This window comes from Arachis hypogaea, chromosome 1, assembly GCF_003086295.3.
Source record: "Arachis hypogaea cultivar Tifrunner chromosome 1, arahy.Tifrunner.gnm2.J5K5, whole genome shotgun sequence".
NCBI classification, from domain to species: Eukaryota; Viridiplantae; Streptophyta; class Magnoliopsida; order Fabales; family Fabaceae; genus Arachis; species Arachis hypogaea.
The window spans coordinates 2,866,961-2,893,503 of NC_092036.1; the positions used below are offsets into that span (position 1 = coordinate 2,866,961).

Sequence of the window (26,543 nt, forward strand, 5' to 3'; positions counted from 1 at the left end):
CTTTAGATATAATTGTAATAGTAGGTCCCGTGCTTGATACTCACTATTAACTTGGAAGATTACAATTTAGGAGTCATTGAATACTGTAAGCTTCGTTACTCCGACCTCATATGCTAACGCCAATCCTGCAATTAGAGCTTTATATTCAAGTTGATTGTTTGAGATTGGAAAATCAAACTTGATGGAGCTTCAATAATGGCCAAATCTTCGCCTTTACTCGGGATGATTCCTGCACCCCCAGATCTCATATTCGAAGCTCCATCAACATGGAGCTACCAAGTTGGTTGTTCGGGAGTTGAGTAGGTCATTTTAGCCAAAAAATCTACCATCACTTGTGCCTTTATAACAAAGCGTGGTTCGTATTGTATATCAAATTGTGATAATTCTATCGACCAACTCATCATCTGACCTGCCAAATCTGGTTCTTGCAAAACTTTTTTAATCGGTTGGTCGGTTCGTACAATTATTAGGTAACTTTGAAAATATTGTCTTAACCAACATGCCGATGTTAATAGTGCAAAAGTGAGTTTTTTTTTTTTAATTTTGAGTATCTTAATTTGAGACCTTGAAGGACCCTACTAATAAAATACACAGGTCGTTATTGTTTGCTTTCACCTTCCAACACTAAGACTGAAGCTACAGACTCATCGGTTATAGATAAGTATAAATATAACGGCTTTCTGGGTTCTGGTTTTGCTAGAATAGGAGGAGAAGATAACAAAGTTTTAAAGCATTTGAAGGCATCCTCACACTCTTCTATCAATTCAAAAGTGACCCGTTTCTTCATTAATTTAAAGAAAGGCTTTGCTTTTTCAATAGAGGTGCCTAGAAACCTCGACAAAGCAGCTAAACGATCTGTGAGCTTTTGCACCTCTTTGAGGCTCTGAGGACTTGACATATCTAAAATAGTTTGACATTTTTCAGGGTTAGCTTCAGTACTTCTTTGGGTTACCATGAACTCGATAAACTTTCCTCCTCAAACGCCAAATGCACACTTAGTTAGGTTCAATCTCATCTTATGGAGTCAGAGGCAATGGAAGGTTTCTCGCAAATCAATAATCAAGTTGGCATCTGCTTTGGTCTTTATCAACATGTCATTGATGTAAACCTCTAAATTCCTCCCGATCTGCTTTGTAAATACTTTAGCCATCAATCTCTGATAAGTGGTCTCTGCATTTTTTTAAACCAAATGGCATTACGGTATAACAATAAATTCCTCATGGAGTGATAAATGCAATTTTATCTTCATCTGGTTGATACATTAGAATCTGGTTATAACCACTGTACATATCTAAAAAACTTAGTGTCCGATAACCAGATGAAGAATCAATCATATTGTCAACAACCATGTTAAATATGTGAGTTCTCTAATAAAACCAGCATTCAACAGTCCTTGCACTTGTCTTTTGACCTCGTCAACTCAGTCTTGTGATATTTTGTAATGTCATTGTATGACCGGTTTGTACAAGGGATCAATGGCAAGCTGATGGGATATGAACGTGGGATCAATTCCAGACATATCGGATGGCTTCCATGCAAACAAATCGATATTACCTCTTAAGAAAATTTGGAGTTCTGACTTCAAGGAATAGGGTAAGTCTTTATTGATCAATGTGTACTTTTCTGCATCATTTCCAATTTGAAATTTTTCCAAGTTCTCGTTGGGCTCAGGTCTTGGTTTCTCCTGAATTTGGAAATCCAAATCTACTAAAAGTACACATGTCTACTCCTTTGCCTTGTCCCTTAGGGTTAAACTTGCATTGTTGCATTTGATAGCTGCTACTTGATCTTCTCGGATTGTTGCTACCCGACCTTCAGTCGTCAGATACTTCATGCACAAAAATCATTAAGCATTTTTCATCTGAGAATGACATTAGAAGCTGTCGAATCCTTTAGAATGACAAACTCTGCTTACCCAACTAAAGCTTCCAGACCCTCCCCCATTGTGAAGAAGAGGTCGATAACCCCGTCGGGCTTGATATAGTGATCTTCCAAACCCATTACCCTAGGCAAATGTAGTTTGAGATGTTGATCTTTAAGGCCTAAAGCACCAAACATGTTTTTGAACAACAAATTCGAATATGCCCCTATGTCAACCAAGATTCGCTTTACAATTCCATTTCGTAATGAGTTGTTATCACTAAAGGCTCATCATCTTCTAATGTGGCATGTTGGAAGTCCTCAGCAATAAACTAAATAGTCAAAAATTCTGTATTTTCAGGACCTCAAAATTTGTAATCTTGGCATCATTCTTGACTGTATTTCTGAACTTTTGATGTATGAGTAATTGAGCATCTTTAGTTGTTTTCTTTAGTATTTCTTTCAATAAAAAATAGTGATTTTCTAAATATATAAGTGTGACATCATTCACCTTATAAATTAATTTTTGGAATTAAGTTAAAGCTACTAATCTCAATAAATAAAATATTTGGTTAAGAAAAAAAAACTATTTAATTTCTGCTCGATCACTCTAGGATGTAATCACGAGTTTAGTTTTAATTATTGAGTTTTGAAGATTTTGGAGGATTAAATTCCATTTATGAGTTTTATTATTTAGAGAACAAATTAAAGGTTTTTGAGGTTTTTGTGAGCTCTCTTTTCAAATTCCTTAATAACTTCAATTTTCAAGTCCTTTCAAATTGAGAAGATTTATTTGAGAATTTATTATTTTATCCGTAATTATTTGTGTCACGAAAATATTAAATTTAATATGTTATTAAATTAAAAAATAAAATTATAATAACTTAAAATTATCTTATTTAACTTAACATCTTTAATTACATATTTATTACATTTAATGTTATTTAATTATTTTAGTAGTAATTAAATAATATAAAATAAAATAACCTTAAATTAATGTGAGCTAATTTTCTATAATCTTTCAAACATTTTTGTTTAAACTCGTGAACAATAGAGAATTAAAACTCTTAAGTCCTCTCTTTCTTTTTCTTTTTTCTTTTTTAAGTCTTCTCTTTCTTTTTCTTCGCAACTCACGAACATGCCCTAAAAAAAAATATTTCAGAAAAGGGGAAAAAAAAATAATCCACTTACCCACTAGAACCGCATATGTGTGTTTTCTACAACTCACACTCAGTAGTGCACTTGCCATTATTTCCAAAAGACAAGAGATAATGAATTTTTCTCCTAACTATACCCGTTGTATATTCTTTTTATTAAATTAAGAATTAAAAGACACTCTTACCTAGCATAATTCAATAATAACAGTAAAAAAAATGTACTCTTTATTAAATATTTTTTATAACTTCAATTCGTGTACATTTTTATTTGAAATTCAAACATTTAATTATAAATAATTAATGATATTTTGGAATTAACACAGTAACTAAAAAGGTAGTTTCTTTTACTTCAACTACTTTATTAGTGGTAAAATTAAAATGGCTTTCAATTTTATATTTAATATACATATTTGCAAAAATACATATATAATATTATAATGAATAATAATAATAATAATATCTATTTTTACTCAAAAAATATGCAACTTGACAAACCTCGCACTAGTCAAGTCGTTAGTTATAAAACTAAAATAATTAGGATAGTTGAGCCGTCTGTCCTCTTCAGAGTGGGTGAGTTCAAGTCCCACTTCAGTCATTATATATTTAAATTTAATTCAAGTTGAATAAACGAAATATGCTATTATTTTTGCTTAACCAGATATTTCAAAATAACAACAACAAAAAAAACAATTAACCAACCATTTTTTGTGTGCTTTTTTTTTTTTTTCATTGACACCCTTATTCAATTTTTAAAATATTGTTTTATGTGCTTGGTGTATTTTTTAATTATCTAATATCATCTATCTGAACATATTATATCTATCAAGTAAATTTATAAATAAAAAATAAATGTTGTACTATTTTAATATATTTTTTACGAAGTATATATACAATATCAGTTTCTTCAATAATTTTTAATATACTGAATTAATTTTTAGTATTAACTTATTTAATTAAAATAAACCAGATAAACAGTTCAATATTAAAAAAAAAATTAATCCTTTTCAAATTCTTTTGATAAAACTGTAATTGGTTATATCTTTGTCAAAATTTCTATTTACTGCAATACTTGCACAAAAAAGTTATTAGTAAAATATATACCATCTTTATTAAATTTCTACACTTCTTTATCATGCGGTCCTTCTAATAAGGTAGTCAAGTGCAAGACACTAAAAAATTAGTTTAAGAGCTCCAATTTCTATTGGTGGAGTTCTCACCTCCATAAAAAATTTTACTCATTAAAATTTATTCCAAAATTCACAATTTCGTATTACAAATTCTTTTTTGTTTGAATCTGATAAAAGTCCAAAATAAAAATCTTTCAACTTTTCACATTGTAACTATGTGTCTTCTTAAAAATCTAATTCTTCTACTATTCCTTATCTCTATAGCCAACCTACTAGTTATATAACTATATCTTCAGCATCACATTTTGATATTTATTCTTTTTTAAAAAAAATTAAAAATAAAAAAATTTGAACCTGTAATTTTTTAGGTGAGTATAAAAAACTATGTCATTTGAATTATAACTCATGGACACATTTTGATATTTATCTTATGCATAAACAAAAATGATACTTTATTCATTATATAAATAGATAAAAATATAAACATCAGTTCATAAATACACTTCAAGAATTTAAGGAATAATTTTTTTTCGGCCAAGAAAAAAATTGAGTGAGAAAGGAGGGATGAAAATGTAATTAATTGGTCATAAAATATTTTTGAGTTTGATTTTTTATTGAGTCTGATCTAGTTTAAAGTTTGTTTAAAGAATTGACAGATTTTTTTAAATATTAAAAAATAAAGTATATATTTTATCTTTAGTGTTTATATTTTTTTAAATATTTTCTAATTAATTTTGTTGGTTTTGTCTCCAATATTTTCGATTCATTGAATTTTGTTTCTAACATTTTTTAATTTGTGTCAAAATTGTCTTAAAAAATTTTTTAATTTTGTCCCTAAAATTTTATATGAAATTAACGTTTAGGAGTAATTTTGATACAAATCAAAAATGTTAAAGACAAAATTGAATGAAACTAAATGTTAAAAGTATTTAAAAAAATCACAAACATTAAAGACAAAAAATATACTTAAAAATTATTTATATCAAAATTTTGAACTTAAAGTATTTAAAATATATAGAACCATTTATAATAAAATATAAATAATATATAAAGTTTAATAATTTTTTTAGCTATAAAAAAGTATTTATATATTTATTTATATCTTAATAGATTTAAACATATCTAAGGCTGCGTTTGTTTCTGAGAACATGACAAGACAAAACACTGATGGACAGAGACACAAAATTTTGTATTCTTGTATTCTGTTTGGTGATAAACTAGAACAAATTATGAAAATCTAATTTATTCTTATTTTTTTTTCATTCAAAAAATTTGAGATGAAAAATATAATAATAAAAATATATAATTATGAAAAATTAACAAAACTAATGAAAAAAATAAAAAAAAGTTGTGTCTCTTGTTAGTGTTCATGTGTCCTTCTTATCAGGATAGACACAAAATATACTAATTCAATATCTCTAGACATATTATCTCTATCTATATCTTCTCTGTCAAACATAATTTTGTATGTCTGTGTCCAATGCAATCTAACATATGTCAAGTAGGGGGAAATAAACAATCTGGTATATTTCCACCTCTATTGAGAATGGTAATAAGTAGTAGAGGGAAAAAAAATGCATGTTATGATATGTTCTTAATTAAAAAAAATATAGGAGTTGTAAATCAAATGACAACGCTCAGCAGGTTTCTTGAAAGCCACTTCTTTATAATCAAAGTTTAAATTATGTGAATGTCCTTTATTCCAGTCTGTTGGCTTATCCTGTCTTTTCCCGTTAGGTTCTTAACCTTTTTATGTAGTAACAATTATTGACGGAAGGTGAGTATAAACGTTGGGGTACAATGAAAATACCACAAAATCATATCCATATAAATATAATGGGGTGTGTAAGAAAATATATAATGGGTTTGTTTGTTGTTAAAAGGTACAAGTTTATATAAGATTATTATTGAAATTTTTATAAAATAACTTCAATTAGTCAGTTATAAAACATTTTAAAAGATCAACTAATATTGTGACGCAGAATGTTTTTTTCTCTTTTTATACATGTGTTGTTTTCCCTCTTCTTAGTATGTCATGTAAATGCGACTCTCTTTATTTCTTTATCGGTCTTACTCTTTTATCTTAGAAAATACAATATTATTAGTTAAGAAAAAAAATTAAAGTATGTAACTGTGTGTAGACTATCATAAGTTAAATAAGATAATAATTAAGAATAAGTACCCTCTTCCAGGGATTAATTATTTTATAGAATAATTAAGAGAGATTAAGATGTTTTTTAAAATTGATCTTACATTAGAGTACTATCAGATCAGGATAAAGGATGAATATATATCTAAAATTGTCATTAGAACGTGTTATGGATATTATAAGTACACCGTAATATTTTTGGTTTGACTAATGATCGCGCAGTAGTTATGGATTATATAAACCATATCTTTAGACTTTACCTAAATAATTTTGTGGTAGTTTTTATAGATGATATTTTAGTATATTTCGCAAGTGACAAAGATCACGAGGAACATTTGAGAGTTGTGCTAATCATTTTGACAAAACAGAAGTTATATGCTAAACTCTCAAAAAGCGAATTTTGGATGAAAGAGGTTGAAGGTTGTAGAAGGCTTAGAGAAGGAGGGGTTGAATCTATGAACTTCTTTTATGTTACTGAAATAACTTTTTAAAACAAACTTTTAATTCTGATTCTGTTTAAATTCAGCAATAAAAAATTTATGAGACAATTTATTTTTGTCTCATAAATATCAGAAAACAGAACAGAGTAGGGAAGAGAGAAGCTGACACCATCATGTATCATGGTTCAATTGCCTTGTGCAATGCAACCTACATCCAGTCTCCACCACAACGGTGGTGGAATTTTCACTATAGTTAAGGTATTACATACACCAATTCCACAGGATCGACACAATCCTTTCACTCTCAAGTTCTAACCTAACTTGACTTGGTTATGCTAATACCTAAAGAAATATGAAATAACTCTAAACTTTTCACTCATGTGTATCTCTCTGCCTCTTTCCACTCTTAGGCTTTTTCAATGACTCTCTCATTCATCCTTTTACCTCAAAAAATTGCAGAAAGATAAACATTGAAAAGTAAATTACAATCTGTAAAACATAAAGGAGATTGATGCTTCAACAGCCTCTTTGCTATGTGATAAACCAGATTTGCTAGCTTCTGATTCAGTTCTTCATTCTGGCAGAATGCTCCTTTGACTAGGAAGTACTGTCCAAGTAGATGAACTTCTTCATAGAGCTCTTCTCAGAACATAAACCTCAAAACACTAGTTATCTCTCCTTGACTTCAGAATGGTGAACCAACTTCTTTTGTATCTCCTTGCATGTTGTTGAGTTGCTTTCTCCTAGATCAACCCTCGAACTTTGTGCTTCACCAACCCACCATCTCACTTTTTTTTCATTAATCTTCAAATAGGAACTTTAGTTCTGACTTTCTCTTGTTGACCGAAAGCCACAAGACAACAGAAACAAGTAATTTCAATGGTAAACCCATATCTTGGCCATTGAAAAACAACTTGGTCCCCAAGACACACATGTGGCCGTAGATGTACAGCAGTAAAGAGCAGAGATCATCTTTCCTATGTAACCCAGAATGAATTGGCAGAATGTTGAAGATGAAGAGAATAAGATATGATGCATGTATAAGGAAATGAAATTACCTTTTGACTTCTGACTTCTTGATACAGTTTGATGTGGGTGATAAGACTTCTACCTTTTGCTTAACTTTCTCTTTCTTGCTTTTTTGGTGAATAGTTTAGGGAAGAAGCTCTCTCTCACTTTTCTAATTTCTGACCAAGAGAAAAAAAGTGAAAGTTGTTTTTGGTGAAAGCAAATCGGAGGAATTTGCTTGAGTGATATCAAATCGGGCTTGGGTTGGTTCTTTTCAAGTTCAACCCCTTTGCATCCTATTCATCAACTTTAGGCTTCTATTGATTTGTGGCCCACTAAAGTAGATTTAACTTGCTTTGTGTTGGACTGTTGACTGTTGTTGATTTGTAGCCTGCCAACCTTGTTTTTATTTTCCATCCAATTGGGCTGTTGCAACAATGAGTTTTAGCCTGCAACATTTAATCATAAATAATCAACACTAATTATTTAATTTGTCTAATAAAATAATATTTGTTATCATTAATTAATTTAGTTAATTTCTTAACTCAACAATCTCCCCCTTGATGACAAACACAATTGAAACAATGATCAAAAAGAAATGAATTTGAGTAAGGTTTAGGAATTCCTTTTAATTTTTGTCATTTGCTTTTATATTGCTTCCCTTTTCTTTTTTAAGAGTAGCTCCCTCTAGATTTATGTTCTTTTCTTCCTTCCTGTTTATTATTCTTACAGAGAATACAAAAAGAGCTACACACAATTCAATTTGACTAAGGGATATTGTATAACCAGCAACACACATCCCGCCCAGTATAACATATTATGTCAGCATCAAAGCAGAGTATTAAGTCTAATAAGGACAAACCAGCAACATATCATATAAAGCAAAATCCAATTTTCATGCCAAAAATAAAAAATAAAAAATTGCCCATAGCAAAGATTGTCCATTGCAGTAGCAGCAATCAATATTCCAAAAAAAATAATAAAAGAATTCACAATCCTGTTATTCATGTGCTATTACTTCCCCTTTTGTCATCAAAGGTGAAAAATAGGCAAATTCAAGTAAAAACAGCACCTTGAAATTTGCAAGAAAGAGTTAATGTACAGTTTAAATTACCAAATTAATTTTAAGTAAATGCAGCAGTAGTTAAAGTGTTACAGACATCCAAAATAATAAAAGTAGTTCAAAAGCAACAAGAAAAACAGTTTTCATGAGACAAAAGTGAGCAGACAACAGCAGGTTCGTGAGACAAATCTAGACATCTGAACCAGTTCCCTCCGAATCAGCTTCCTCTTCAGCATCAGTGGCATGATCTTCATCTTGTTGAAGATTATCAATGAACTTCATAAATACAGCCACTCTATTCCTTGATTTTCGGAGGAAATTCTCATGCTTGCTTGCTAGCTTCCTTTGTTCCTTACTCATGGCAATAATGTGATTGGATTGGGAGACAAACTCTTAGACCACATCCCTAACAACATTAAACAGAGCAGATTTTTATCCAGTAGAGATGGAAGTGCCTTCGGTAAAAGGTAGAGGAGATTCCTCAGGAATGAACTCATCATCTAGAACCACTTTCTCAGAACGAGTTGGTCATTTTTGCTGTTTCACTGAACCACCTCCCTTTAAATATGAATGTCTATTTTTATAATTCTCATTAGACAAGTCAACACCAAAATACTAAAAAATACAAGTTAGAAACATGCCATAAGAAAGAACTTTATCTTTCTCACTTCTAACAGAATCAAACATGTATCTAACCATAGATGACCGTAAAAAATGATACAATATTATATGCTATTTGTTATTGACTTATTAATTATATTCTTAATAATCAATAAATTCAGTTAAAAATATTCAACTAATAAGTACTCTCTTCCTTCATTAACTTTTTTTTGATTGAATATCTTTCTTCATTATTAATTTAATGTTAGTTATACATAACAATCCAAAAAAAAGCTTCAATAGTATTATACTATCGTTAGTTATATATAATGATGACGTGTAAGAATCGATAAATGAATTGGATCCCCACCTATGGAAATGAAAAGCCTATAAAAGCCAACGAACCAGACACATTATCGAAGTGTGCATTTTAGCTTGCTTCCTTAGAACACCAAAATTGGCACACAGGCTTATTTAAAAAAAAAAAAGGAAAAGGAAATGTCTTATTTATCCTTAGCTACTTCTTCTCTTCTATGTGTTCTCTTATTTTTCTTGTGCTCCTTGGAAAAGGGTTTCGCTCTCCAAAGAAGTAACAAGGACATTGATGATGATCATAGTCACCACCATGTTCGTCTCAGCTCTCTTCTGCCATCACCTACTTGCAGCTCCTCTTCTGTCAAAGGTCAAAACCCCAATAATTAATATTCTTCCATATTTAATTATTATAAGCATATTGATTATCATCATATCATTATTATTGGAGTATTCAACTTTAATATACTTGATATGCATTCTTGCATATTTAATGTATGTTTATATATCGAATAAATAACTATTTGTATCTATAAAAGATGAAAAATTCATATTAAATCAAAATTAAATTTATATTTACATAAGATATTTTTTGTGTGCGTGACACTCTAAAGACAGTGTACTTTTGTCATACAAAGTACATCTTGCGTAATACAAATTTAATTTTAATTTAGTGTTTATATATATGTCAGCGTTTTTATTTTTTATAAATACAAATGATCATTTATTCTTTATATATCTATCTAAATAAAAATAATTCTGTGACGTATTTTTTTTTCTTTAAATAAAGAAAAAGAAAAAAAAGCTAGCCTCCCTCTAAACTTAGCATCACTTAATAAGGATGAGATGCATGGTGCAGAAATAAATTAATCAATGAGCCTAAATTAAATAGGTATTTTTTATATATGTCACTTTATATATATTATTTTAAGTATTAAATAATTAATAAGAAGTAGAAGAAAATAAAAAAATATCTTTTATACTATAAAAAAAGATACACTTAATAGTTGTTTTTAGCTCTAGTATTTGGGAACCTTTTTTGTTGGATAAAAGGCCAGAAAAGGATAGGGGTTAGAGAAACAGGGTTTATATATATATATATATATATATATATATATATATGACACACTTTTTTCATAAATAAAATAAAATATTAATAATAAATTTTAAACTCTAAATTATAGATATCACAAAATATTGCGTTGCATGTCTATATTCAACTATTTTGAACTAATAATTTATACAAATATGTAAAATTATTGGAAATTTTTTAATTGTCTAGATATTTAAAAAAAAAACCGTTTGCCACAACAGAGAACCTGAATTGAATCCTTTATGAAAATAATTATCCGGAAATTCGGAAAAGATAGAGAGACGAAGGAGCAAATAAATCAATCAAGTTATTGTAGTGCTCTCTTTTTTTTATGTGGGTTCCCATCATCATTATCCCAATGAATATTCATATGGAGCCCACGATCACATGTGAAAAAGGAAACAATCACTCATTTATATTTCCTAATTTAATCACTTATTTAATAATTATTTTAAAAAATGGTATAAAATATTAAAATATAAGATCAATTAAGTATCCGAATCGTATTTTTTTTTTCTCACCGAATAAATTAAAGTAGGAAGATCATCCAAAAAAAATATTACAGTAGGGTGCAAACAATATATCGGGGAAAATTTATATAAGGGCTATTTTATTTTATAAAATTATTCTTTTCAATAAAAAAAATAAAATAAATATTTTTTGGAGGCCTTTTTTAAATATTTTTTTAACTGTATGTTTTAAATTACATAATTTATTTTTCTTCAAAAATGCTCAAACAAACGGACCTGGCTGTAGCCTCTATATTTGCATATATCCTGCAACTAAACATTAAACAACATTAGAAAAAGAGGGAAAAAAAAGTTGTTTCTTAATAATTGACCCCAATTATGATTCAATGATAATTTACACACTAAAAAGATTCACGTATTATTATTTAACAATAATATTTAAAAAATAATAAAAATTAGTCCAAACAGTTCAAAAATATTTTATTTAATATTTATTAATTATTTTTAAAATAATTATATAATTTTAAATGTAATAAATATATAATTATAAATGTTATATATATATATGTTATTTAATTATGTTTTATCATATAATTTATAAAACAATTTCGTTGCATTACTAACATTACTTCTGCCAACTCTTGTTTATAAGAATATTTTATGGAAGTGTCTTTTATAGATATGTCTAATAAAACTATTTTTATTATGACGATGTCTAATAAAAATGTCTTTATAAATATATTTTTTAGATGTATTTTTTATAGTTTAAAATATAATAATTAATTATTATTGATAATAAATTGACATAATATATTAGTATCTTATACTTTTTCTTTATAAAATGTTTGACGGTATAATTGGGCTCACAAATTCTAAACATTATAATTAATGTATATAACTAATTCCTAACGTTATTAATGAGAATTAGACTTCATCATTATCTATTGCACGTAAATTGGATTAAATAATTTTTCTTTCCTTATAAATTTTTTTGGTGACTAATTCCTTATAAATTTATGTTAGGGATATAATTATATTGTTGAATTTAATTTATTAACATGGGTCAGCGACGACGGCTAGTATTTGGACTTATGACTGTGTGAGACTCTATTAACCTTTTCTTATTTTTTATTTTATTTTTTACCAATAATCAAAGAGCTTTGAAAATCATGACTGTATGTTCAACTAGTTGACGCGTTTTATTTTGTATTTTTACAAATTAGTAATCTTCGAAGAAAACATTATTCATTCACGTTTGGCGTTTCGCCTAACCAAACCAAAATAAGCTAAAAAAACAATTAAAAAAATGTTAAAAAACAAGTGGCTTATTTTGAAGAGGACACTTTCGTACCCAATCATTTCTTGTATGAAACTTTTCTACATATATAAAGTCGAAGATAGACATACTCGTTCATACTTTCATTAGAAAAAAATATATATAGGACAAATTTTAGAGGAAAAGATCTTGAAATGAAAGGTGGAATATTATCAAGACAAGTTTGTCCAACATCAAAGAAAGAAGAAAACTAAAATGTTTGGTCACTATTTTTTTTAGTATTTTTTGTGAGCAACGTGTCGATTAAAACGTTGTTGGATATATATGTTCAACAAAAATATCGTGTACACTACAAAATAAACAACACACAATCTCATTGTATTTTGTACATGTCTTGACAAGGATGATTTTTTTTTTTTATCATTCAAAGAAAATTAGGTGAAACTTTGCTATCTTAAATTATCATTATATTTTTTATATTATATTATATTATTATTATTATTATTATTATTATTATTAGATAATTCCATCTAAATTATGAGTTAACCTTTTGTATGTCATTCTCAAATTAAAGAGGAAGAAAATATATACGACATTACAATGAAGTTCGTTTTATTATTCGTCTTAAAATAAATATTTAACCATAGATGATCGGATTTAATTATGATATATTAATAATATAAAAAATTCTATACTATTCTCTAATCAGATTTTTATATTTGCACAACCATTTAAATAGTACTACTTGTTTAAGTATATAATCCGTTCCTTTCAAAATAAATGTCTCTTTTTAGTTTTATTTAATTTTTATCAAATTAACTATCATTTTCATATTTCAATAACTCATTAATTAATTTATACTTATTATAGCATATTTAAGTATTTATTGAAAGAAAAATATTAACAGAGATCATCATTATTGAGAGAGAAAATATGTTGTAATTAATAAATTATGTTCTCCATTTTTCTTCAAATTTTTAGATTTTCAAATAAAAATTAATAATTTTCTTAATAACTATGTATAACTAAACAGAGATAACTAATTTTAGAATGATAAAGTTATAACAAATGATATAGCAATTTTTTATTGAATGACAATATAAAAAAATATTTTAAGCCAATCTCAATTATTTGACACCATTAATTTTTATTATTTATTATTATAGGTTTTATTTTGACAAAATTAATTGAATAAATAATCCAGGTTCTAACAAAATGAAGACAACATTGGATGTGGTACACAAACATGGGCCATGCTCCAAACTAAACAAAGCAAAGAAGGGCCCAACATCACACAGTGAGATTCTGAATGTAGACGAAGAAAGGGTCAAATACATTAACTCCAAGATATCCAAGAACAAGTTGGGCCATGATGATGAACTTGGATTGAAGCAGTTAGATTCTGCCACTTTACCTGCCAAATCTGGAAGCCTTATTGGGTCAGGAAACTACTTTGTTGTAGTGGGTCTTGGGACACCAAAAAAGGACTTGTCTCTTTTATTTGACACTGGAAGTGATCTCACTTGGACTCAGTGTGAGCCTTGTGCTAAATCATGTTACAAGCAACAAGATGACATTTTTGATCCATCAAAGTCTTCAACATATTCCAATATTACTTGCACTTCTTCACTTTGTACTCAGCTTTCTACAGCCACAGGTAAAAAATATTTTTACATTTTCTTTTTCTTAATCTCAACATCAATCATCCATGTTGTGGCTAAAATTTGTACATATAGGTAATTTTAGCGTGAAACACAAGAATATTTGATATTTTGGTATTTTATATTATTATGACAGTAGTACAAAACGTTAATGATATTTTATATTAAAAATATTATCCTAATTATAAAAAAGTTTAATTATTTTGTTCATTTCTAAAATTTTACGAATTTTATAATTAGGTCTTTGTACTTTTTTCTTTTAATTGAGTTTTTATATCAATTTTTTTTAATTAGGTCCCTACATTTTTTTTATTTTATTTGGGTCTCTATACCAATTTTTTTTTTTAGTTAGGTCCTTATAAAATTAAGACAATTACTGCTAAAAATGATCTAATTGAAAAAAAAATAATACAGAGACCTAATTAAAAAGAAAAAAAATATAAGGACCTAATTAAAAATTTCGCAAAAACTATAGAGACCAGCAAAATAATTAAACCTTATAAAAAGACAAAACATCACTGAAATTTTGTAAAAACCCACAACAAAATATAATACATACTTTAGGCCATCTTATTTTTTTTAACATAATTTTGGTTTGCTATAAATTAGGAAATGACCCAGGATGTGCTTCAACATCAAAGGCTTGTGTATATGGCATCCAGTACGGTGACTCATCCTTCTCTGTTGGCTTTTTCAGCCATGAGCGGCTGACGGTGACCGACACCGACTATGTGGACGGCTTCCTTTTTGGTTGTGGCCAAAACAACCAAGGCCTCTTCGGCGGCTCGGCCGGCTTATTAGGCCTCGGCCGCCACCCTATTTCCTTTGTCCAACAAACCGCCGCAAAATATCACAAAATATTCTCCTATTGTCTTCCTTCCACCGCAAGCAATGTAGGTTACCTTGCCTTTGGTGCTTCTAGAGCTTCTAGTTATGTCAAATACACTCCCTTTTCGACCAACTCGGCCGGCGCTTCCTTTTACGGCCTAGACATCACCGGAATAACTGTTGGGGACACCAAGCTCCCTGTTTCTTCCTCCACATTCTCTACCGGCGGCGCGATTATAGACTCCGGAACCGTGATCACCCGGCTTCCACCAACGGCCTATACCGCCTTAAGATCAGCATTCCGACAAGGTATGGCAAGGTACCCCATGGCGAGCAGTTTGTCCATATTGGACACATGCTATGACTTGAGTGCATACAAAACGGTAATTTTCCCAAAAATAGTATTTGAATTCGCCGGGGGTGCCACAGTGGATCTCGCGGCGGCCGGGACATTTTATGTTGCTAGTGTGAAACAAGTGTGCTTGGGTTTTGCACCCAATGGGGATGATAGTGATGTTACAATATTTGGAAATGTGCAACAAAAGACACTACAAGTAGTGTATGATGTTAATGGTGGTAAGGTAGGGTTTGGAGCCGGTGGATGCAAGTGATTTTACATCATATAAGGAGAGATTCTTGCATAAGTACAAGTTTAGGTGAAAACTCAGGTACAGTCGACTTCGCGTGAAGTTGATATCTGAGAGTCGTTAGATGAAAATTTAGTCAAATCAATCAAATCATCTAACGACTCTCAGATATCAACTTCACCTAAAGTCGACTTCATCTGATTTTTTACCACAAGTTTAACATATCACTTTTGGGCATACTCATAATAAAATCGATAAGAATTTCAGATATTTCAAAAATACAAGCAATTGATCTTATAATTAAGATTAACGATTATATTTTTGAAATACCTGCAAATAATTTTCTTAAATGGTTCCATAAGTTTTATGCAAAATATACTGATTTATGGAGTCCATAAACTTTTATTTGAGTATGTCCGAAAAAAGTTTGTTAAACATGTGTCTAAGCAATGCAAGAACTTTTCTTATATCAATGATATGATGTTATAGTTTAGCTACGGGCAAGTAAGGGAGAAAGGAAAGGAACCCCAATTGCTCAAGGCATTTTTTATGATTGCTATTATTATAACAATGATGATAGGTAGAAATGAAAGGGGAAATAAAAAACAAAATAGGTAAAGTTTCAAGGTTTGGGGAAAAAATAATGAAAACATTAGTTGCTATATGTCTAGTGGTTGAAAAATATTAATGGGCAAATTAAAGTGTAACTGTAACATATAAATTGAAGTGGTTAATCATGGCTCATGAATCATGATATATATTATATGATTGTTTGCAACTGTAAGATAATTGAGTAAGCAAATGTGAAGCAAAATGTAAATTTCAGTAATGGATTGTTGAATAAATCAAATGCATATGAACTTCTAGCTTACTTTGATTTATTTAGTTTAGGAGAATGCTAGGGAGACATTGATTTTATTAAATAATATGAACAGTCATCAATCAAATAAAAACATACTACAACTCTAAATTAACTTTTTAAATTTTAATATTAAAATAACTATCTGTACATTAGTAAAATAAAAATTCAATATATCTATTATTTACATTGTTTAATATTTTTATTGTTCACCTATACTTTTCCTTTAGTTTATTGTTCTAGCTTGAAGATCATATGTGTGCCTCTCCCAAAGGAAAAACATAATAACTTGTTAGATTAATAAAAAAAGTATAAATAACAAATAAAATTTGAATGAAAATAATATTAATTCTAATATATTTTGATGCGAAAATCAATAGCTAGCAAGTGGACAAATAAAATAATTTTTTAATCTTATTTTTAATTTCAAGAAAAATAATTATCTCATAAAATAATACAACATTAAATATAATAAATATATAGATTTTAAAAAGTACAATTAGCAAATAAAACATGTATGATTCTACTGTAATAGTTGAAATGCTCATTTCAAATTTTGGGAAGTAACCATGGTGAGAAGCCAAAATATGTAAATTACTAAATTTAGTTAAAGTGATTAGTAATACTATCACTGATTCTGCTAGTGATAGAGAACTAGATACACAAGAATTGGTCTCCAAACATATATGTTCTGGGCTAAACTACTAAAAATACATTTGAATTATTTTATTGTTAACAAAAATATTTTTAAAATTTGTTATTAATAAAAATATTATCAAATTATTTTAAAATATAACAAAAATGCACATTTATATTTGATACATTTTATATTAACAGAAAAAAGTAATGTAGCAGATGAAACTTTTTATATGGTTAGTAAAATTCAAGTGAGTTATGTCATATTTTTTTGTTAACGAAATAAATTTCTAATTACAACTAAATATTTTTTGCATGTTTTTAAATTATTTAAAAATATTTTTATCGATAACAAAATTTAGGAGCATTTTTATCAAGACGAAAATAATTAGAATACATATTTTATAGTTTACTCTATATTCATATATATTTGTTTCCTAAGTGAGATAGTGTTGATTGTGAAAATAGCTTTTATTTTCCCTACTCTACTCTGTTTTGGGTTTGTTAACTTCTTCGCATGGTATCTAAAATAAAGGGTATTCGCATCCATGGCTGCCACTGAATCCAAGACCACCCTTTCTTCAACTCCCAATTGAAACCCTTTTTCATAGCCATCCCTGATAAGACCAAACTACCAATAAACAATCCAAGTTCTTTGATGAGAAGAGAAATTAGAATTTAGATGTTAGTTAAAGACAATGAGCAGATTGAGAAATCGAATTTGAAGTGGGTGATAAGATATTCTTAAAAATCTACTCATACCAATTAAAAATCAGGTAAACAATATATATATTTATAGATAAATATATAATGACTAATTTTAGTAGTTGATTTTAATGTATAAATAATATTTTTATTATTACACATTTTAAAACCATAGAAGCTTCTAAGTTAGACCCTAAGAGAAAAAGAATTCTCAAACTACCCTATTATTAGGTAAAGAAATAGAGTTAATGATAAAAAGAGAAATGATAATGAAAATATTTTTCTATCTATCTACCTGGCAGACGGGTTGAGGAGCGTGAGCAGAGGAAACAGGATAAAAATGTTCATAGATCAAATCATATTTATACATTTGTGTTATTTATCTGTATTTAATTTATAATTTGTGGATATAATCTGATTTATAAGATGGTGATATTCAATTATAATAGTCAAATCGAATTATTAATATCACATTTATATTCATAAATCCAATTAAATAATAAACAAATAAATAATATATGTTGTATTTGAATTTTATTTTAATAATAATTATTATTTATATATGTTGTATTATTTTAATTTTATTATTTAACGTAAGTTTTAATAATATTCTAAAAATAAATATATTTAAAAGAGTAAAAAAAATTTGTTAGACTAAAAAATAAGATTTTCTTGACTTTTTCTTTATAGCAATAAGTTTTATTATTAATGTATTTTTTATTTTAAAAATATATACGATCCGCAATGTGTAAATCAAATCGGATGCAAGCATAACAAATATAGATATTTAATCCAATATGATTCAATAAGTTTAAGGCGGATAGAATCGAACTGAGTTTAGTCAACTGAAATATAAAGCAAGATATGAAAAAAAAAGATGAATTAGAATTGTACATGGAACCACTTTTCCCTTCCTTCAAAGTCCTGGAAAATAGACTCTACATTTTCCTTAGCTCACTCTTCTCTAACCTTTCCCTCACCTCTCCTATTACGTTTTATTCTCTGAAACCTAACTAACTACCATGTCACTCATTCATGTCTAAAATTGATTTGTTTGCACGTGTCCTTAAAAAGGAGTATTTAAGAAGAGTTCGGGGTAGGTTTTGGACTATATTCAATTCAAATTATTCGTAATGCTACATAACAATTGAATTTTGGAATGCAAATTAAAGAATATCAGAATGAGATTACAGAATTAAAATAACGACAACAGAACTAAAGGCAAAAGCAGTAAAAGAAAAGATAAAAAAACAGACCATATATAAAAAATCTGTTGAAATACATAATCTAATAGCATCAGATTACAAAATTGAAGACAGCAAAATTAAAGACAAAGATAGTAGAAAAAAAGATAAAGAGATAGACCATGAAGAATCCATTGAGATACATAATCCAACAGTAGAAAAATACTTTGCCACTTAACATTGCTACAAAGATGAAATCTTTGGAGAACGCAACGAAATAGATAGAGATTTTTTAACAATTTAATGTTTTTTTTCTTTATAAGTAGTGCACTTCGAAGACAAATTGCTATTAACCATTTATATTTTTGCAATTATATATATAATTTGGATGATTCTAACATTATTTTTTACTTGAATTATGTTTTTATTAAGAAATAAATCAGTTAAATTAATATTTAACTTCTCGAATAAAAAGATAAAAAGACGGTGATAGTAACTTAAAATAAAAATTTATATAATAAAGAGAAATAAAAAATAAAAAATAAGAAATTTAGCGGTGGTTATTATTAACTACTGCAAAAATAATTAGTTTTACAAACGATATAGCGGCGGCGGTTAGTTAACCACCGCGACATGGGCATCAATCAGGTTCTAAAGCTAGCAACGGCCATTAACCGCCGCAAAATATTTCTGCCGCAAAATACCGTTTAATGGCAGTTATACCAGCAGTTGCACAAAACCGCCGATAAGGATTTAGCCGCGACCTATCTTAAAGCGTTTTATCAACTGTTGCTATATGTTTGGCGGCGATCAGAAAGTCACCGTTATCTGAAAAATCAACCGTAGTTATATGCCAGATTTGTTGTAGTGTATCTTGGGGTCGCCAATTCCCTCGTATGATTTTAGTGTTGTTGGCAATGTGAAATTCTTTGGCATTTGAAAACTCATTATCTCTGGCGAGAAAGGGTTCGTCCTTCTTTTTATACACTTTGGTGGGATGATCTCCAGGGCCGTGTTTGTCTTGGAATGGTGTTCGCATTTAGAACTCTCCTTGTCAGCATTCTTTTTCTCTCCATCTTCTTTACTCCCACTTGCATTGCTGGCTAAAAGGTCGGTCATCTTTTTCACTTCCGCCTAACGGTGTTCATGGCCACCAACCCAGCATGAGTCGGAGTTGGAGGAGGTGGTGGCACGGCATCTTCTTTAGCCATGATTGTCTTCCTACAAAAGAAAGATAAGTGGTAATCGTAGGGTTATACGTAGTATTTGGTCCCACAGTTGGCGTCAAATATTCCAGTCAAAAATTGTGCTCTTCGAAGTATAACTTGTTGGCACCGAAAAGTGCTTCCGTATTCTTCCACCTGGGAGATGATGTGAATTACTTAGAAGTCTAATCTGTGTGTAGAACCTGCAAAAAGAACTCTAATACTCAAATCAATATCAATTCTCATAATATCTTAATTAAAGCTATTTAGTTTTGGTAGTCTGTGTAATTCTCGTCTGTCCTTGATAACTCTAATCGTCTCCTATTTATTATTGCCAAGTGTTATCCGACCTGTATATACCTTGGCCGAAATTCGCACAGAAACTATTGAGGTGCCAAACGGTTACATCATGAAATTAGGTTTAAATATTTCCTAAATTGATTTTAAGGTATAACGTATATTCGAGTTATTAAGGTACGGATCAGATTTTAACTTAAATTTTTTAATTTTTAGGTTTATTGTATCTGTAATTTAAATGCAGTATAAAAATGTAGAAACATTAAATCTGAGGATGTGTTTGTTTCAATTATTTAGCTGAGTTTTAATAAAAAAATAATACTGAAAAAAAACTTGTTTCATTCGTTACTACCTAATTGTATTGATAAAAAAAAATGAAATATAGTTACATAACATTATATCCTTCCTTTCATAATCTACCAACATGACGCAAAAACAAAACTATACGGTAGTATTTGGTAGAGAGACAGAGATTGAAAGACTGAGATTGAAATAAATTTTAGTATTTTGTTTGGTGCAAAGTGAGAGACAGAAATTGAAACAAGAATAAAACTCTAATTTAATTTGCACAAAAGATAAAATTGAAATTAATTAATTGAAATGAGAGTATTTTAGATATAAAATATTATTAAAATTTTAGTCTCCGTCTCTAAAAATTTCAGTCCTATGTGTCTTTACTTTTTGAAGGTACTAAAATACTAAAATTTTGAGGACAGAAACAAAAATTTTAGTACCAATCTTTGAACCAACAAACATGATACTGCGTCTCAGTCTCCCAATCTCTACTTCAATACCTCAAAAGTCAAAACAAACGCTACCGTAACATGTGGTGTAACTCGAGGTGAGTTATTAAATCCCAACATAAAATTTAAAGTATTATTATTAGTAGTATAAAAATATTTTATATAAATATTTAATTATATATTATCATATTAGCACAATATTTTTATTTTTTACATTTACCTTTTTAAATCATGGTAAAAAAATACTTTCATTAGCTAGATGATAAACAATGTATCAAAATTATGAGTGATGCCCCAGAACAAATTAGTCTAATAAAATAAATTAATAAATTAGTGTCTGATCTTTTAGAATTTTAAATAAATTAACTTTTAATAAAATAAAATGACAAATGAATCTCTAATATTTTATAAAAAATGACAAACTAATCATTAATAATTTGATATTTAATTTTTTCTAAAAAAAATATAATTAAGGAATTAGATTAAATTATTTGAAAATTTAAAAGATAAAATACTAATTTATTTATCTCTTTATTTTATTAAACACTAATTTATCTAATATTTTAAAAGATTAAGAACTGTCAAGATAGAACTAATTTAAAGTATCACTCTAAAAATAAGTTTATCTAATATTTATTATATAATTAGCTTTGTTTGGAGTAGTAGATTATTGTCAAGATGAATTGAACTTCCATGTACCTATTTCCTAACTAAGAATTATAAGTTAATTAAAGACAGGATTGAATCTAAAGCATATGATATGATATTATGATGTAGTAATTAATCCTGCTAGCAGACAATAATAATCTGTGGTTGGTCAGCACAACCACTTTGGAACCAGCTGTGTTGACAACCGGAAAACGATTCTTACGTGGCACCATTGCTACTTAATCATTTGTATTAATAAATAATAATCATTGAAGGAATGGCTCCAAAAGAAGCAAATCTTGCAAATGAGGTTAAGCCAAGTTTCGGTTCACTGGATTTTATTTATTGCTTTGTGACTTCATGGTTTCCATAAACAAACAAGGAGAAAGGAATCAATCTGCAAAAGCCAGGGGATTTATGTGTTGTCATTATTATTCTTATTTGGTTCTAAAAATTGAAAAGTTTCGGTTTTAGCTACCAAAAAATCTAAAAAACAGAAATATATTGTTGCGGCCTAGCCTAAATAAATTTCGGGCCAACTCAACACATAGACCACCTGACCCGAATGGTCGGGTGCAAGCTGCTTAATTTCCGACTCGAACACGCGTTCTTGACAGCTCCTCACTACAGCTGTATGAGAAAGCTTTGAGGAAGGTGAATCTTCTCTAGTGGGACCCACTTCTGACACAGTATATATGGGGAGGATCCTACTCCTCCCCCAAGGTATGATATCTACCACTTTATCTCTTTTTCGCTTGCACATTAAACTGACAAGAGCGTCAGAATGTCTTTGCAGGTGACACCGCCCTTCACATCCAGAACTCGGAACGTCGGCTACTCCAACTTCACCCTCGCGACCTGGTCCCAGGCCACACCCTACCTGTCAAATCTAGGCCCCACCCGAACCATATATATATATATATATATATATATATATATATATATATATTATAATACTAAAACAAATAAAAAATGTAAAATAAAAATTTATTTGCTTATTATTATTTTAGTTTAATTTTTTATAGTATTTTCTAACCCAATAATAGGTTAAAAATTAATTTGTTGCGAATTAAAATTTTATTTAAAAAATTGCTATTAAATAATAAATTATTATTTGTATAAAATAAAATTTAAACTGACATTTATTTAAATAAATTAAGAGAATCTAGGTGGTAAAGAAAGAAGAGTACGAAAAAAAAAACTCAGAAACAACATATTATGTTTGAACAGTTATTTAATTAATGTAACATTTATATTTATATTTTCTTTGGTTTAATATTTTTTGAATTTTATATTTTATGTGGTTGATTTTTGATAGTGTCAAAAGGATTAAATTTAATCACTTGAAAAAACTTGTTTTAACAAATTACTAATCTAATCCACTAGATAAATTCAAATTGATTTTGGTTATCATTGTTATCATATATAATAACCTAGAATTTTGCTTACATAGTTAGATGTAATATTTTTGTATAAAAGTGGTTCCCCTCTGATCTATCCGACCCATGTGAACAGTTCCGTCGCCAGCTGGTTCTGGTGTGGTTTTTCTCTACACAACACAATTTGTGGTATCGCGGTGATTGAGGCAAATAATAATAGTGCAATGCTTCATACAAATCCATGAATCCATCACACCATTGGCGGGCAAGTTGGTGAATGAGTTTGACAAATTTAAAAAATAAAAGAAGAAGAAATAGTTGAAGATGAGTTTATAGAAAAATATTCAATAAGAGTAAGTATTTATGCTTTTTTGCCAAAAAAATAAATACTTTGGGAACTTTTGTTATATTGAAAATAAATTTTTTTCTATAAGTAAGAAAAGAAAATATAAAAAAGGATGTTGATGTTGAAAAAACATTAATGAAGTGCATGCTTCTTACGGTGAAAATAAATTTTAGGCAAAAAGTGTTTTCCAAAAGAAAGGTAAATATATTTAGTCTTGATTTCGATGGGTTTATTTGATTAAATTTTTTTTTTGTCAAAAATAAAATATTTTTATTAAGCTTTAAATACGAATGAATATTTAAAAAAATATTTTTATTAGAAAATAAAAATAAAAATATTTTAATATTTAAATTTCTTTTTAAAAATTTATTTAAATATAAACTAATTTTTGTCAATTCAATTTTTTTTAAATAAAAATATATTATTATTTTCAAAAGCAAGCTAAATCAATTATTGAAGCTGAATGACATTTAGTCACCAAAAAAAAAGCTGAATGACATTTGAAGAAACTACATGCCAAATTGAATGTGTCAGCGATGGAAGTCGTTAGGTGAAGTTATTGAACCAGGTTTGGATAAACACCTTGAAGGCACGTAGCACAACTAACGAATGAAATGTTGGTTATTATGGTTATTACTAGGGTGTTCATATCTAAATCGATCCAAATTAAACTGTTCATTCAATCCAATTTAAATTGAAAATCAATTAAAATCGCACTAATTCGGATTTGATTAGATTCTATTTTTTACAAACTGTTAGATGGAATCGGATTTCGAATCTACTTTTCATAACCAATCCAATTCAAACCGCATAATGTGCTATAATATTATTATTTTATTATTATATTTAGAGATAAATATTGTTTTGGTCCCTAACGTTGAGAGTGAAAATCGAAACCGTCCTTCATCTAATTTTCGATTTAGAAACGTCCTTAACGTTTCTTTTGTATTAAAATAGTCCTTTTAATTTTTTTCGAACAAAAATACCCTCACCACTATCAGCACAATTACCTCCTCCACCCACCAACACCAACACTAACACCAACACCATGGATAATGAAATCATAAGAACTCAGAACCAAAACCCACCACCACCACCTCCACCTACTGCTACTCCATCACCATCTGCATCACACCAATCAAAACTCAAAAAATCAACATCATCATCGTCATCCTCATCAGAACTCAGATCTAGAACTCAAACTTAGAAAAATAATCCCAGAACTCAAACTAAAAAAACAACTCAACTCAGAAAATCATCATCATCATCATCAAAACCCATAACTCAGAATCCAGAATTCAAACTAAAAAAAACAAATCCAAAACTCAAACTCAAAAAATAAGAACCAAAAATTCAGAAAAATAAACCCAAAACTCAAACTCAAGCAAACCCAGAAGAAGCAGAAGACGAAGCAGAAACATAGATAGAAGCAAGAAGCAGAAGCAGCGAGGAGTAGTGGCGAGGCGGCGAAGAGCAGCGGCGACGGTGGCACTGGCTTCCCTCAGCAGCGAGGCGGCAAGAAGCAGCAGCGCGAGTCATTCTCCCTCTTCGCGTCTCTCTCTCTCTGTCCGATCTCTCTCCTCTGGTGTGGGTGGATAGCGCGAGGGCAAGTTGGACAGCGGTGAGGCGAAACTGGCAGTGAGAGTTGGATGCGGTCTCGGTGGCGATGCGACGGGACACGCAGCGGGCTGGGCGCGGCGGCGAGGTTTCTTGCGTTTTCTTTCCGTTCAGCTCTCTCAAATCTCCGTCTCTTCTCCTGTCAACAGGGGCGGCGACAGCGGCAATGACACCTATCACACCGCCTCCCTCTTTTCCCCTTCCTTTCTTCTTCCTGCGGCCGTCCCCCTCCCCCTCTTCCCTTCCCCTTTCCCTCCCCTCCCCCTTCGCATACCCTTTTCCATCCCCCTCCCTGACGCGTTTTCTCCTCCCCCTCCCCCAACAACATGTTTTTTTTTATTTTATAACTTTTTTATTAAAATAGAAGTAATTTAGGAATAATATAAAAAAATTTATTAAAAAGGACGATTTTAATACGAAAAAAAGTTGAGGACGATTCTAAATCGAAAATTAGATGAGGGACGGTTTCGATTTTCACTCTCAACGTTAGGGACCAAAATAATACTTACCCTTTATATTTACATTTATATTTATAACATGTTCAATTTTTTATAGATTTTTATATTATTCGTGTAATATTATTATTTAATAAATATTTTATATTCAAAATGTTATTTATTTATTTATTTTAACTAACCTATAATTTTATTTCTATCGTTATGTTTTCGTTGGCTTTTTAAGTAATTATTGAGACTTGTTGTGTCATTGTTAATTATTTAAAATTTGATGTTGATACTTGTTATATGTATTTAATTTTTTTAATTTATAAACCATAAATCCAATCCAATCCAAACCGCTTAAAATTGGATAAGATCGGATCGAATTTTTTTTTAAATCATCCAAGTCAAAATGTATCGCAAATAAAACTAATGTTCGAATTAGATAAATTTTTTACCCAAAACTGATCTAAACTGCATCGCGAATGCCCTTAATTATCACTCATGCCAAAGAAAACCAAGGACTCTAATAAGTACTTAGGACAGTTATATTTGACATTTAATTTCTATTGGGACATATAATTATAATTTTTTTTTAGATTTACTGATGATGAGACTGAGTCTCTTGTTAATCACTACTTGTTACAATTATATTATTCACATAGGTCATTAGATGATAAAGTTTTGAGTCTCTTATTCATCACTGCTTGTTATAATTATATCATCTATATAAATCATTAGATAAGTCACAGATTTATGTGTTAATTTCACAGATTTAAAATATTATGTAATTCAATGATATTATTGTCTGAGATAAATTTTTACCAGTAATTAAGACGAAAAAAATAAAATAAAA

At 29.2% G+C, this 26,543-nt stretch overlaps 1 protein-coding gene across 2 annotated transcripts; it reads left to right on the plus strand.

Moving 5' to 3' along the window:
• The first annotated feature begins 9,336 nt into the window (after positions 1 to 9,336).
• Positions 9,337 to 16,394, plus strand: LOC112790298 (aspartyl protease family protein At5g10770). Of its 2 annotated transcripts, XR_003196602.3 has the most exons (4): positions 9,337 to 10,086; positions 13,760 to 14,212; positions 14,826 to 15,712; positions 15,800 to 16,394. XR_003196602.3 is itself a non-coding variant. In XM_025832632.3 (3 exons), the coding sequence occupies exons 1-3, from the start codon at positions 9,903 to 9,905 to the stop codon at positions 15,653 to 15,655; spliced, it is 1,467 nt and encodes a 488-aa protein (XP_025688417.1). In that variant the 5' UTR covers positions 9,337 to 9,902; the 3' UTR covers positions 15,656 to 16,394. The 2 variants fall into 2 exon arrangements, 1 of the variants encoding a protein (XP_025688417.1); XM_025832632.3 differs by having other exon boundaries at positions 14,826 to 16,394.
• Positions 16,395 to 26,543: the final 10,149 nt, after the last annotated feature.

Excerpts from the sequence above, each read along its gene's own strand:
- LOC112790298 (XM_025832632.3), top strand. The coding sequence starts at position 9,903 with ATGTCTTATTTATCCTTAGCTACTTCTTCTCTTCTATGTGTTCTCTTA. Across the intron at positions 10,087-13,759 it reads CAGCTCCTCTTCTGTCAAAG|GTTCTAACAAAATGAAGACA; the intron begins GTCAAAACCCCA and ends TAAATAATCCAG. Across the intron at positions 14,213-14,825 it reads TCAGCTTTCTACAGCCACAG|GAAATGACCCAGGATGTGCT; the intron begins GTAAAAAATATT and ends GCTATAAATTAG.